This window comes from Poeciliopsis prolifica, unplaced genomic scaffold, assembly GCF_027474105.1.
Source record: "Poeciliopsis prolifica strain line A6 unplaced genomic scaffold, Auburn_PproV2 SCAFFOLD013, whole genome shotgun sequence".
Taxonomy (NCBI): domain Eukaryota; kingdom Metazoa; phylum Chordata; class Actinopteri; order Cyprinodontiformes; family Poeciliidae; genus Poeciliopsis; species Poeciliopsis prolifica.
Window position 1 is genome coordinate 9369803 of NW_026562388.1, and position 15789 is coordinate 9385591.

At 39.2% G+C, this 15789-nt stretch overlaps 2 protein-coding genes across 4 annotated transcripts in view; both read left to right on the plus strand.

The window, feature by feature from the left end:
- The window catches only part of arhgef10 (Rho guanine nucleotide exchange factor (GEF) 10), a 45481-nt gene extending 39853 nt beyond the window's left edge, over positions 1 to 5628 (plus strand). For both annotated transcript variants that reach the window (XM_055038403.1, XM_055038404.1), the window contains 2 exons: positions 1733 to 1855; positions 3280 to 5628. In XM_055038403.1, the coding sequence (XP_054894378.1) occupies positions 1733 to 1855; positions 3280 to 3821 (665 nt within the window). In that variant the 3' untranslated portion in view covers positions 3822 to 5628. The remainder of the gene's footprint in view (positions 1 to 1732; positions 1856 to 3279) is intronic.
- A 1779-nt stretch (positions 5629 to 7407) lies between these two features.
- Positions 7408 to 12527, plus strand: LOC129365544 (kelch repeat and BTB domain-containing protein 11). 2 transcript variants are annotated; one of them, XM_055038802.1, is made up of 2 exons: positions 7408 to 7948; positions 9237 to 12527. In XM_055038802.1, the coding sequence occupies exon 2, from the start codon at positions 9316 to 9318 to the stop codon at positions 11218 to 11220; it is 1905 nt and encodes a 634-aa protein (XP_054894777.1). In that variant the 5' UTR covers positions 7408 to 7948; positions 9237 to 9315; the 3' UTR covers positions 11221 to 12527. The 2 variants fall into 2 exon arrangements, with proteins under 2 accessions (XP_054894777.1, XP_054894776.1); XM_055038801.1 differs by having other exon boundaries at positions 7408 to 7944.
- Positions 12528 to 15789: the final 3262 nt, after the last annotated feature.

Sequence of the window (15789 nt, forward strand, 5' to 3'; positions counted from 1 at the left end):
GTTTTTTATTTTTTATTTTCTTTTTTTATTCATTTCCTTTATTTAACCAGGTGAACCCCGTTGAGATCTAAATCTCATTTTCAAGAGGGATCTGGGCAGAAGACTGCAATACACAGCAACCTGGTTATAAGATAAAATCAAAATACTTATGCTGAATGCATGAATGTAGTTTATCAGATAATAACAGTAGAAATAGACAAAACGGCAACTGGCCTATAAAATTGTAGTATCTGTTGGTGTAGGGGCAAATTGGACACTAATGTCAAAAAGTTTCCAACCGAACAAACTCAGTGACAATTTTCTTTGACTCAGTTTGGTTTAAACTACTCAAATTGTTGTTCGAGGAGCATAAACTCATTATTTTGGATAAACAACATACCCAAAGTTTTTTTGTATGCATGCGTCAGAAAAGGTTTTGGGTCACAGGTCCAGCAATAGGCAATTACTCACAATGTGCTGATCTGAGGTATTTCTGGACTGACTGAATGGCTGATGGAGCGTGTTTTTGTAATTTTTGAAATCTACTCCTCCCTCCTGCTGCTGATTGTCAGGTCTTAGTGCGGATCAAAGAGGTTCTCTCCTGCAGGATTGGGTCCTGAGCCGGCCCGCGTTGATGCTCTCATAGGGTTTATTTTAGTTCACCCTCTGGGTGGGGAACTCCAAATATTATGAAAGGAGGAAGTTGAGCAAGGCCTCTGACCAGGAGTCTGTGTTTCTCCCGACTCTGATCCCTCATTAGAAGCACATGTGGGTAAGATGTTAGTGTTAAACTCTACCAGCCTGCCTATCTGGCAGGAATTTAAGAAGTATGGCAGGCTGGCGTGTGTGCCCCATGGATGGGGTCAGCTCTAGAGAAGCGGGGGTGGGGACGGGGTCGGGCACATAGACCGGCAGTAATTTTTCCAAAAGCCCAAGAGGATTACTTTGAGGGAGGAAATTCAAGTCAAGCTGTTACAGCAGTAATGACTCATGGCAGTCTCACCTCCCACGAAGGAGACACTGTTTTAGCAAGCTTTTTGCTAAAATTGTCTTTTTGCAAACATTTTTTTGCATCCACACAAATATGATAAAAATATTCAGATATTAATGCAACATTTGTAGCGTGAGAAAGCTTTTATGCTTTGAATGGGCAGAATTGCACGTATTTGAGAAGAACTGCCAGCAGGCTGATTTTACTACCCTCTGAGCTGAAAGGTGTTGTTAGCTTAACAATCGCAGCTCTTACTATCCGACCAGGCTTCAGTGATTTTTCTGAAGAGGAGAGAAAGAAAAAGGTCATGATGGCTTGTCCTGCTGTAATAGCCGTAAGTTTTCTGAATAGAGGCATAGCTTCTTCCTTAATTACAGCATTACGCTTCACTCGGCCTGTTACATAACGCTTTTTGTGTTTGTTTGCTTGACTCAAAGCTGGCCATAATGCTGCATTTTTCTTTGTTCAGGCGCTTGAAAAGGGCTGCTTTTATCCACACTCCTCTTCACGTTGCCCTGGAGACACGCAAGCTTTGAACATCATGGCTGCAGAAAATGCTGCCACATTGTAAAACAAAGCCTGTCCCTCTTGTCTGGTGAAGTGAACCATTAATAGTGCAGTTTTTTCTCATTTTTCCAGGAGACACTCTGTGTGGGAGGATGTGTTTGCCAAGGCCTTGCTTCTTTTATGCAAATATCATTGAATTTACTATAGAAACACTTTGATAGATGTAAGAATAAACTGTTTTGCTTTTTTCTGCAGGAAATCAGAGAGTCTCTGTGAGCAGTCTGCTGGTTTGCCATGGGTTGCTACTGGTAGGAACCAACTTGGGAGTGACTGTGGCGCTTTCTGTCCCCAGACTACAAGGGATCCCCAAAGTAACAGGTAACATACAACTAAAGTGCATTATGTTTCTTAAAATGCAAACAGGGTTGCAAAAGTGAGTTCCAAGATTTGGGTTTTAATTTACATTCACTTACGTCATCCTGAAATGGACAAGAAGAATGTAATAAAAGTTTAGAGAGTAATTTTATGTATGAATAAATGTAACTGTCAAGTATAACACTTTGAGTGACATCTGTTCTATAAAAGAAGTTTGACTGATAGAGATGTGTAAAAAGCCTTTAAATGTGTTTTTATTAAATGTAATGCTTGCATTTTGTAAAACTCAATTAGAGTAATTACTCACTGAGAGAAAATTTACATATTAAGTAATTCTCACTGAGTCCCCTAACAATTTCTACGAGAGAAATGTAACTACAGCTCTTGATTCTAAGACACTTAAAATTTCAAATTAGTAATCCATCTCTTGTTGTATTTAAGCACCAGGGAAACAACAACACACAAAGACCAACTTCAGTCTAGTCCCCACTGACCAGAAGGTTGGATGAAGATCTGTGTTTGTCTCATCATGCACACAATATGCAGGCAGTTGAAGCAAATCTGGAGAGTTTACTGTTGAACTCCTGCAAAGAGTGATATCTTGGGTAACCAGGTTTACATAGCTTCGCTATCTCCCTGCCAACTGGGTGTTTAGGATTCATACCTTCTCCTTGCTAAGCAACTTTAAATACGTGGAGTTGGTAATGGGACTTTAAAGCCATATCCTTTAGTCAGATAAACTTAGACTGAGTTCTAGCGTGTAAAAAAAAAAAGCTCATACTACCTGATACTTTTCTACATTATTCACCAGGTTTGTTTGCAATAGAGTCGCACAGCATAGATAACACAATAACACAATCACAAAAGACTACTTTGGAAAAATGATTTGTAGATTCAACCTGTCTGGTCAAATAGAAAACGCAAGGTGATGGGATATGAAAAACAAACAATAGAGGCAGAAAACTCTGGGTTAGAAATAATTCACATAATCTCAGTTTTCAGCGACAGCATCACGACTGCACAACTTCTTGACTTTCACACTGAAATTCCCCCCATAGTAGAAAATCAGCTTTGTTGCTGTAATCCCCTGAATCCTCAAGTGGGGGAGGTTTGTTTCAAATGACCTGAAACTGGCACTGAAAATTGTGCCAGACGGTTCCATCCCCAGATGTTACACCACCAAGACTAAGTTTTACACCCTGCATTGTCTCTTGGTATTCTTTGCTGCTCAACAACACTGTAGAAAGTAGAGTAGAGCAAGGAAGTTTACTCACTGGAAGTTTAAACCAGTGCGATTTGTTTTGGTAGACTATTTTTCTTATAAAACTATTGTTTGCACACTATATATAATTTTTCATAGATGTAAGTACTTGAACACAAAGCTTGTTAATAGACCACAATTGATGTTTTTTACTTTAATTCTTCAGGACGAGGAATGGTGTCATTACATGCACACAATGGGCCCGTCAAGTTCCTCACCGTGGCTACGGCGGTGCGTAACTGGTCGTCTAACCTTCCATCTTCCGCTCCTTCCTCCTCACTCCAACACATGGAGTCTGTGGATGCAGACAGCACCCAGCCCATGTCAGACACAGCTTCCAGTCCCCCTCAGGGACAGAGTGTGTGGCTGGGAGAGGCAGGCTGTACCACCATGGCTCTTCAGGACTCTCTGTCCTCTTCTTCCTGTGGTTCCTTAGCTCCCTCCCAAGGTTCACTGGAGCATGGCCCAGAGGACGGGGCGTTGTACGACTTACTTCATGACCCCGCCCATCACCAAAGGGGGCGTCGCTCCAGCAAGATGGATGTCAGCTCTCTGCTAGTTGTGTCTGGAGGCCTGGGCCACCGCAGAGTCAACAAAAAGACCAAACAGTCTCGCCACGAGGACAACACCTCCACCATCATGATCTGGCAAATCCCATTACTGAACATGCGACACCAAAACCCCAATGGTGTTAGTCTGAATACCTGAAAACTTCACAAAATCTTTCTCATCTTTTCTATTCATATTTTTTTTTTTCCATGTTGAACCAAATGATCTGCATATGGTCCTCTGTTGGCGGTCTGCTAGCATTTCACCAAGTATTTTGGATCAATCACATCAACTAAATGCCCCATTTCATACCAAAATATTTGCCTTCTGCTATATCGCCACAATATTCCAGCCTTGTAAATGGGTTATTAGTCAGATCACTTAATCACTTTTAATGTTTATGCAAACAGCTCCTACAAATGGGTCAAAAAATCTGCTGTGCCTCGTAACATTATGTAATACCACTGAAACTTTTTTCATATGTTGCCATTTAACAACCACACACTTCAATGCATTTAATTGAACTATTTGACAATAGACCAACACAAAGTATGGGGTTTCAACATCTTTCATTAATGAAATTCTCTTCAGTTGCAGCTGCAAGTCTTTAGTGGTTCAAATCTGCCAGTTTTTAACATCTAGAGACTGAAACTTATCAGTTTTTATTCACAAAGTTCAAGCTCTGTCTGATTGGAAGTAACTAATCTGTGATTACCAATTTCCTAGTCTTGACATAGATTGGGAAATTGTTTTGGTTCTGCCTTTGATTATCTCATTCTACTACATATATGTCCTAATCAATCTAAGCCATTTTATTATAGCTCTGACTGCATTTTTAGGTGCATTGTCCTGCTGGAAGGTGAACCTCTGTGCCACTCTTAAGTATTTTGCTCTCTGTGTATTTAATCTGATGCACAGTCGGTTTTTGCTTCAAGATATACTTTTGTGGGACAGAAGGTTAGGTTTTGGTGCTTGCTTTACGGATTGTTGCAAACTGCAGAGGGTACTTTTTATGGTTTTTCTGCAACAATGGTTTTCTAGCTTCTTGTCGCTTTTCCAGAAAGGCAAAATTTGTGAAGTTCACTACTAACATTTCTATCAACAGATTATCTCATTGAGTTCTGGATCACTGCATGTCCTCCAAAGACAATTTTTGTTGAAGGCGACATCTTGCTAAATTTGCTGCTGTGCCACACTTTTTCCATCTTTGAATGATGGACTGAGCAGTTTCAGTAAAAAACGATGAAGTTATATCTTTGAATGATGGACTGAGCAGTTTTAGTAAAAAACGATGAAGTTAGTGGCTGTAATAAGACAAAATGTGGGAAAAGTACAATACTTCTGCAAGGCACTGCACTGCAAAAAACGGAAATTATCTTGGGGAAAAAACTGAAAAGTCTCTAATTTTATATTGTGTTTATTGTTTATCTGTGATGTGGCTAAATCATGTTAATTTTCTCGGGTGTGTGTGCTAGACTGCAGTATTTAAATCAGTGTTGAAAGATAAGGGTCAAGTAATGACTGGGGCTTGGAGGGAGTGCAAGGTAAGAATGGAGCTTTGAAACAGCCTCAGCATGGATTAGATCACCCATCAGGATCAGAGTTGTAAATCTGACGTGTTATGAATCAGGATTAGGTGTATGAGCTGAGAGAACTTTGACTTTTCTGTAGAAGGATTTATACAAATAAGCAAAGTTCTGATGGTTGAATTTTTATAAGAAGGCATCTGAGCATCCCTGGCAGGCCAGGTTTCTGTTCATAGAGGACATGTGATGTAGAAGGTTTCTTTTTTTTCTGCCTTTATGCATGTTTGTTTCCCATATATTTAAAAAAATGATAAAAGGATTTATACTTTGAAAACATTTGTATGTACCTATGTATATTAACAATTCTATAAACAGTGTTTTATTAAGCAAACTTTGGTACTTTTTGTAAAGTCGTCTTTAAACAACTTTGAGAATATTCATCCATGATGCATTGCAATAACTCATTTGTTTACATTCATTCCTGTGTTAAAACGTGAGGAGAGTTGGCAAGCTGATTGAATTAAGAGAAAAACAAAGACCTAAACAGAGGGTCAGTATTGCTTTTCTTCTTCACTCACTCCAGCCTTGTACTCAACTGTGCTTGTGTGCAGCAATCAGTACATGCCAAGACTAGCAATGTGCCTGAGGGGGCCACAGAAGCTCAGCCTGATACGGCTCTTCCGGGATTTCTCCTGCTTCGCAACAGAAGCAGGTCAAGGTTTCCTTTCTCTCAACGCCCACATCCAAGGTTACACAACAACCATGTTTCCTTAAATCATCTGTTTTGACCAAAAGTATAATTTCAAGCTGGAATCAGTCCCACACTGCAGTCCAAACCAACACAAACTGCTGGGGCATATCATAGTTTTGTAGGGTGGACATGAACTTAAGAAAACACTGAGCTAATTCATTCTCAGTGAACCAAAAGACTAACCCAGTTATTACTTTCCCCAGCATTTCAGAGACTGGAAGGCTTTTTTAGGTTTTCCTTCCAACACTGAGGTTTCTATGACGAAAGTCAGTGCCCGTATCAGCGTTCAACAAGCTTTTGTTCTCAGCTTCTGACATTAAGGTTCATTTTCTTCTTGCCCTCTAATCCCACAGGCTTAATAGCTGTGTGATGCTTTCTCTGTGGCTCCTCTATTTTTATATCTGAAGGCCAGTTATGAAGGTGTTTTCATGGAGGGTCCCTTATTATGGACTCTTGATGCTTTTATTTTCGAAGCTCCTGCTGTCTTGAGATGTCTATCCTCAATAATTTGTGCTGAAGCAAACATTTTTTCACAAAACTTCTAATATTGTAAGTATTAACAGAAGTCAGGTCTGTGTTGTGTTGAGCTGTAAGCTTCATGATAATTTCCAAAGTTCAGTGTCCTGAACATTCAGAATATCAAATTATCAAAATAGAGGATTTTTAGTCCATAAATGCCACCCAACTGAAAATATGTCTATGAACTGTACAGAGAAGTATTAGCATAAGTGACTGTAATTCAGAGATCTTTTGCATAAGTGGATTGATGCAACATGTAGCTATGTGAAAGAAACCCAGGTTGCTTTAATAATTGGCTGTAACTCTTCTGAATTACTAGTGCTGTTATCACTCAACAGCCTCTTGACAATAGGTTCAGACTCGTACGTCTGAACCTGTTCTATAAAACACAACACCAGCAGAGGACATGATGCCTTCTCCCATAAATGTCCAACCTTGGAAACTTAACACTGCAACTCAGACTCTGTGCCTCTCCACTCCCTGTTGCCTGTGCGTCTCTTATGCTTATTCCTTCCACTCATCTTTCCATGAGTATTCTTGAATAGGAGCTCTGCGAATGGCCAACTTCTTTAACAATGAGGTACTTTGGCTTTCCCTTCTTAGTCGCACTCTGTTGGTAATCTGTATAAAGTCATCAGTCACTGGTATGGTTTTGTGTAGACGTTGAAATGTCTGCAAAAATCCTATTAAACTAAATTCTCCATGTTCTACAAACAATATTCATTTAAATTAACCAACTTAACACTTGAAATAAATTAATATGTGACAAACTTTTAAAAAATAAGTTTCACTTTTTGAGTTTAAATAAATTTGGTTTTACATAAAATAAATAAATTAAAAAAGAAGAATAGATACAACAGTAACCCATAATTTTCCTCAGTTACTATGGTGTCCGTGACAGATTAGATGCGTAATGGAATGTCGCATCTCTCGGACGCCTCCACAGTGCGCACCGCAAATGGAGAGCTTCGCCCTGTTGACTGTGGGGTTAATACCGTCTGAAGAGGGCGGAGTTTAAGATCAATAATCGCCACCTCATTCCTGTCAACACTTTGGAAAAGAAAACAAACCCCACCGTCCAAGCTGGAGGTGTGTGAGAGAAAACTAACTATCGTTTTCAGGAGGAGACGAAGAGAAATCAGGACGCCTGATGTGCGCAGCAGCTCCGAGCTTGTGGAAGAAATGACACGGCGATGTTGATGAGGAGGAGGTGCGACCTGGAGCTGGTCTTTAATCGCTTCGCCTTTTTTCCCCCCTTTACTACGGAGCCCCGGCTGATTCTGGGATCTGGGGAAATGCACCAGTTCTACGAGTCGACGGGAGATCAAGGTAAATCCTGAACGGAAGGGATAACCCGTCTGAAAGTAAACTCATTCAGAGGAGCACCGCGTCTGCTTCATCCGTGCCGCCTTACGTAACTCAGCTTTGTGGAGAGGCTCCCAGAGACGCTGCTGGTGCCGACCTGTTTCAAAGCGAAGGATCATAGGTAGGTAGGTTTATTTTGAATGGATTTACACCCATACTCCTGATTCATCATGATCAGTAATCCATTATTTTTCCTCTGTCATGTGTATTAAATCTACATGGTCTTAACATTATCTGCGCCATAACAGTAGAATACATTAGAACCTTTTTTTGAAAAATAATAATATGTAGGCCGTCTATATTTCTGGTTTACACCACTACCGAGTCAACTGAATTTGCGCATGCGTTCTAATTGTCTCCAGATTACCACATGTATAAGGGACAGCGTAATTATGGCAGTATGTTCAGGATGTGTTTTGGAACTGCTGCACTTCAGTGTCGCATGTCTGGCTTGCGATTGCATTTCAGTGTTGGGCTTAATAACAGTTAATTTCCGATGTAAAATAATCTAGATTTCAGATCTCTGTGGTTATTTTTATGGAGAAACGGCGCCTCTTAGAGAATGAACACGCCTTTGCGTCGCTAAGCATCCCCCCTCGTACGTCTTAACATTTTAATAAATTATTCAACGAGTAGTAATATCACACAACTTTACTTTCGTCACTTGAATAAAGGACGTTTAAATCTAATTTTAAAGTAGGGAGTCATCCAAATCCATTGTGTCCTGTATTTGCACAATGATAAATCCTGATTGTTCTAACACGTGTAGAATCAAGACTTTGTTGAAATGAAGCCAGTCTGACAGCATAAAGTAGGCAGACTGATCCCAAAAAGCAACATGTTGTGCTCACAGTCAGTGACCTTCAAGAGCAAATGAAAAACTGAGTCTTTGACAGCTATCAGTCTGGAAAACTTGACGAAGCCATTTCTATGGCTTTTGAGTCCCAGGAAGCCATTATTCACAATGCAGAAAACATGACTGATTAATTTTACCAAAAGTTACCAGGCTACCAAATTTCCTTCTCAATTCATCAATAACCTATCCAGTTGGTAAATGAGCCGAGAACATCATCTAAAGCACTGCTGATCTTTCTTATCTCACTTAAGCTGAATGTTCTTGATTTAACAGTAAGAAAAATACTAGGCAACAATGCCATCCATTTCTGACCTCCTCGGTGAAAACTACAGCTGACACAAAAGGCCCATATCTTGTTGGACAAAAAACATCATGTGTTCCCCAAGACATTACAGTAGGAAGTTGTGTATCCCACTGCAAAAGTAACACAGGATGTCATAAAAATAATCAAACATGGTAGCTGTAGAGTGATGGTTTAAGATACCAAATACATTTTCACAGCACCTTCCATTACTTCTATTTTGACTTATTATTGTTTTTTCCCCCTTTTTCTTTAGAGTAAGAAAGAAGAACATACCAAATACTTTATCTGATCCGTCACCATGGCCATTGAAGACGCTGCCTGAGCTGAGTGATATGAACGAGGATCAGAGACAGGAAGGAGGAATAATCACTGTGGAGGCTGATGCCATCATCCACACCATGAACCCTGACCTTATCACACTTTCTGACAAAAATAGGAATGTATGTTCAGGTTTCGTCCAGGGGCTCTTGCAGGATGACCCAGACTTCAGTGCTCCTCCAGTGTTTGAGCAGGAGTACCTGCTCGATGGAAGACCAATAGAGAATAACCACTGTGATCATGCAAAAGGAAGCAGCTCCTACATCCCTAAAGTTGATCAGTTTTCTACAGATATGGGAAAGCCAAATAACTCTCCTCATGGTGACTCTGCTGAGTCCAATCACATTGCTGGCCTGCACCAAAATAGCGCAAGTGATGAACTCCGCAATGGAGCAAGAGCAAAAGTGTCTTTCAATCTAGATTCCCCTGGGAATCAATCCAAACAGAAAACTGATTGGTCAGTTCTAAAACCAAAAGACTGCAGTGATAGCAGTCTAAAAGCTGATGGCACACAGCCTGAAAAAGAACCTGATTTAGTCATTGAAGTTGGTGGACAGACTATCAATGCTCACAAGTCTGTCCTTGCGGAGAAGAGTGACTACTTCAAAGCACGTCTGTCGCGGAACATTTTGAAAGTGAAGGGCATGAGTTATAAGACTTTGTCTACACTTATTGACTACATCTACACCTCCCAGATCAGTGTTAGTAAGGACAATGTGGTTGATGTCATCACAGGAGCTAAAATCCTGCAGATCCCCTGTGCCGTTCAGGCCGCCATGGATTCCATGTCTGAGCAGATCACATCGGAGAATTGCTATGAGATTCTGACCATCACCAAGAAACAGCGACTTAGTGAACTGAAGGAGACAGCATATAGATTCATGAGTGATAACTTCCTTCAGATCCTCAAGGATCCTGCAGTCTATGGACGCCTTACTGGGTCTGAAAGGGATCTGGTCTTGAAGAAGAGAATGGAGGGGAGAAAGACATTGATGGTTGCAGAGGTAAATGACGTGTTTGATCGAGTTGGTAGCCGGCCACCAAGCCGCTGTGGCAGCCGACCACAGAGTCCTTTGTCTGTTGGGTCTTCAGAGGAGAACCATATGATTTACTGTTTTAGTGAAGCTGAAAATGACTGGCGACCTTTGACTGTGATGCCAGAAGACGTAAACATTAAAGGCTGCGGTATTTGCACCATGTACAATTACCTGTTTGTGGCAGGTGGGATAAGTGGCTATGGGGACAAGGGCAAAGTGTCAGATAAGGTCTTTTGCTACAACCCAATAACCAATCGCTGGGCTGAGATTAGACCCTTGAACCAGGCACGTGCACAACTAAAGCTTGTATCTATGGATGGCAGCCTGTATGCCATTGGAGGGGAATGTTTGTTCACAGTAGAGAAATATGATCCTCGAATGGACCGCTGGACAATGATTGCTCCCCTACCCAAGGGAGCCTTTGCAGTGGCCCATGAAGCCACCACCTGCAGCGGAGAGCTCTACGTTTCAGGGGGCTCCCTTTTCTACCGCCTGCTCAAATATGACCCAAAGAGGGATGAGTGGCAGGAGTGCCCCTACAACAACAGTAGGAAGAAATCTAGCGACATGGTGGCACTGAAAAGCTTCATCTACCGCTTTGACGTGAACCGAGAGCAGGGGATCAATGTCTTCAAGTACAACGCTATTGTGAAAATGTGGCACGACTGTGCATCACAAAGGCCGGGCAGTCATTCACCATTCAGGTGTGCTGTTATAGGGAACTGCATCTACTGTGTGAACAAAAGCCAGACTCTGCAGTTTGTGGTGGAGGAGGAGAACGCCTACTTTGTCGAGGAGGCACTGAAGGCACCTCTGGAGGCGAAGGGTGTTCTTTTTCCTTTTGTGCTCAGTTTGCCTGAAAAGCCTGAAAAAGTCACATAATATGTGAGTGCAAGTGTTCATGTGGGAGGCAGATCCAGAATAATACATTTATCATGGTTTAGTAAGAACTGCAATAAGTAGAAGACCTTCCATACTCTCTTCAATGTCAGCTTTATATCTTGGTGTCTCATTGCCTGCTTGCAATGGAATGTGCGTATTTGCATGGTGGTTTATTGCATTTACAAGGTCAAGCCTTAAAAGAAACTGTCTTTTTTAATGTTTAATAAATGCAACAGTATTTGTGTCTGTAGATAATGACATGATGAAAGTTAATATTATTATTATTATTATTACTTTTATGTTCACATTTGTTTGGTGCACTTTTGTATTTAGAATAGCCGTTATATAGAATATATATCTGATATGTTATTACGGTGACAAATGATCAGTGTTTAACTGAAAACTGTTTTAAAACAGTGTAAGTGTGCTTTATGAATGATGCAAAAGCAGGCTCTATGCAAACGAGTTACAAATTACAGGTGGATCTCCTGAAAAATATCTAGTGGTGAAATGTGACTGAGGGAAGTTAAATATTTCTCAAAAACAGATTTTAAGCAAACACTTTACCCATTATGAATGAATAATTTCATAGTCAAAGCACAATAAAATAGATGTCTAATTTTTATATTCAGAACTCAATATTTTGCTTATAGTGAACACGAGGGCGGTCAACAGAATTAAAAACTAAGATTATCTTGAATCTTCTGTGACTTACAAAAGCCATAGCCCTTTTTAGAAAGAGCCTGAGTCTTACAAACTCAACTCCATATTTTCTTCCCTGTAGAGGCTTTTCCTGGCTGCTTTCACATTGCCGGTGCAGACCTTTCAGTTCAAAAGGTACACCAATATCCTAGGGCTACTGAACAGTCAATCCATCGCCTTCACGGGTTCCACAAACAAAAATACCTTTGTCTTTTGATGCTGATCAGTCATGCTCTTCTGTCTGTGCACATTAACATAAGTTATGCTCAAAATTTCTTTCATAATTTAGATTGTCTCCAGTATGTCATTGCTGCTGCAATAACACTAAGTGGTTTTATGAAAGCTAATGCTGGTATATTACTGGAATAGATTGGTTTGTGATGATAAAAGTAACAAAATGATGTGGTTTTTGTTATTTTCCTCGCTGGGTTCTGTATTGTTAGAGCTCCTTGTATGAATTGGCTGGATTGGATCTAATGTTATGGACTGGAAAGTAGGTTCTTGTTTGTGGCATTTGAAGTGGGATATCAAATGAGCTTTTGGATAGTGTCTATCAGTGAAAACAAAGTGCTTCAAATAAAGTATTTTATTCTGAAAGTCTGAAAGGATTTGATTTTCTTTTTATTTTGAGTGCTTGGACGTTAAAGATGCAACAGTGCCATCTACAGCGTATTATCTTTAACTGCATGGAGTAGCAAAAGTAATTTGATAGTCTTATAAAAAATAGTGTCACTTAAGAGAAGATATGATGTTGAATTTGTTTATTTTAGGTCTGTATGCATATTTAATCTATACCTCAGTTTTCATCATAAAGAATAAAGCATTTAATTACTTTTTCATATTTTGGAGTCAGAGGAAATAAATTGATTGCAGCTTACCTTTGGTTTGTTCATGATACAAATTCCCCAATATCCTTTGTAATATGACTTTACTGTTAAGGTGTAATAGCTTGCAAAAGTCTTCAACTCACATTTTGCTATGTTGTCACAACTACAAACTTTATTCTTGGGATTTCCTGTGATAAAAGTTGGCACATTTTCTCCATTCTCCATTTTCTCTGCTAAAGAAAAGTTTATTGATGAAAGCATTATGCTTTCACCATCAATAAACCATTCCCATCACAGTGGGGATTGTTTATTTAGAAAGACATACAGTGCTGCTTTTCCTCCTTGTCTCACATTGTGCTTGTCGGTCAAAAAGTTTTGATCTTGTCTTTCGACAGTACACTCATTTACGAGGTCAAGCAAGCTGTAAATAAAGCTTTTTATGGCTTTATATCAGCACTGACTTCATTTTCAATTTATTCAATTGTGGATGGGGCTATAACTTTCTAAAACCTGATAATCTCACTTAATCTGCGGCTCTTTGCAGCTCTTTTAATATTACATTATCCACAATGGGACTCTATAATTACTAGAAAATTTTTTCTACCACCAACTAGATGCACAGGATTTTAATTAGGTGTGTCAAAATAATAATAAAAAAAGACTGAATACAAATGCATGTCATTTAGATTATTCTTTCTAATATGGTTGAATTTGTTCAATAAATTCAAATATTATTGAACGGTTCATTTATTTCAGTGACTCAATTTACTAAGTGAAACATTGTGGAGAATAATTACACACAGACTGAAGTTTCCCAGCCTTTATTTTTTTCTACTAATTATTATTTTCCACTTACACTTAATGAAAAAACATTTATGTTTGGAGAATTACACCAGACGAAAAATGTGTACAGAAATGTGGGCTTAATGAAAAGCATGCTTAACACCTGCTCAAAGTTTTATTTTTTCCAAAAGATAATTAGTCTGACTAACAAGGCTCTTGAGAATGCATATTTAATTTATTTAATATGATTGTAGTATTTAAAAGTGAGTTATTTTTATTTCACTTCATAGTTATACATTACTTTGCATAAATCTGTATGTGAAATCCTAATAGAATATACTAAAGAGCCACAAAACCTAATTTTTTATTTTTTTTTCAAAACAAAAATATTTAACTGGTATTAATACTTTAAGACACTGCAAAATAGTTCGAGGTTTTGAAAAGGGTGATATATCTTTCTGCTTTATATACCAAATTTTAAACACTTCTTGATGGCTTTCTATTCTGAATGTTTACTCTATATAAATGTAAAAAAAATGTGAATTTGTTGTTTAGAAAGTTAGTTTTTCCTGTCAAATCTTTACTAGATTTGACAGGAAATCTACTGTCAAATCTACTAACATTTTAGTGACTTATTTAGTGACTCACTAAATAAGTCACTAAATATTGACTTATATATTGAGTCAATTTCAGTCTTGCACTTTTGTCGATAACCAAATGTTCAAATTGCAAAAAAAAAAAAAAAAAAATCGGAAACACAGATTCAGATCTTTTCCACTATTGGGCAAACCCTTATTTCTCCAGCATTTTATTTCCCTACTTTAAAAAGTTTCATTTACAGTTACAAAATCTTTAACAGTCAAATCCGTTCACATCAAAGTGGAAAATTGTTCTCTAATCTCAAAAGCCAATCCATGTATTGGTTTGTCCTTGATCAAGATCAGGCTGAGGAGATAAAGGACTCAATAGAGAAACACAGATCTCCTCCAGTTGCTCCTGGGAGGGGAGGGGGGGTCTCTCATACGGATACTCAGATGCTAGAAGGTGTTATTGGTTCTTCAGTCAACCATGGGGTTTTCACTCATTGGACGTGGCCAGAAAAGCTCAAAGGGAAGGATGCACGGAGGCATTCTTGCATCTGATCAAATGCCTTAACCACCTCAGCAGCAGCTCCTTGTGATCTATGTCTGAACCGTATGCTTAAGGCTTGCTCAGGAAAATGGAAGAGGCTAATTTCAGCCTTTTTCTGTTCCTTAGTCATGATCCATGAATAATGTGTTTAGGTGAGGCACAGAACTTGGACGGACATGTGAAATGGGAGCTTCACTTGTTAACTCTGTTCTTTTTTTATGACACACTGAAGCAGTTACAGTAGACAAGTCCCCATTATCTCTATGAGCAAGAGCCCAATATAATTGAACTCTTTTACCTGAAGCTCAGATTGACCCTTGACCCAGAGGATGAGCTGAATCTCATTCTGTCTCTCTCACATGCTGCTGCTAGCCACCAAAGTGTGCATTGAAAACAATGTTAAGTCAACAACTGAACAACATCAATGGCGAAAAGCAAAGACATGATACTGAGGTTCTCTGAGATCCTGCCCATGAAGAGTCAAGACATCCACAAATTAATATGTAAATTAAACGCCCAAACTACAGATGGTTCATCTGTCTGCATAGAGGATGTGGATTCGTCAGGTTTGGAATTAACTTAAACACATATATTAATTGGTAAAGCCCCAAAACAAGAAAGAAAAATGTTACTTTATTACAATAACATCATGAGCTTCATGTGTACATCTTTCAACCAGTAGAGGTCCTTCTTCATATAGATGTGTGTCTCTGTGTGTTGAATCTGTGAAGAGACGGTTCCGCTGAGTTTCTCATTTTTAATTCCCTGAGTGAACGCTGGGGGGCAGTGTTAGCTCAACAGAAATGGATCACTCTTCTCGTCAACCTTCCTACTGCGACAACTGCTGGCAAGTCAGAATACGATTCTACTTAAAATCTACACCTTTGTAATTTTACAAACCGAAACTTCAGGCCATAACATAACATGGATCGTGACATCACAGATGTGAGACATATTTTTGTATGTCATGGCAGCATAAATTCCCATTACGCCCATCCAGTTCTGCTTTGTAAAGGTTTAAGGATTAAATGCAGAGAAGGATTTGGTAGATTTCAATATAAAACAATATTGCAAAATTTAAATAAATGTATCATTACATTTAAGTGACAAAACTGAATTAGGTTTT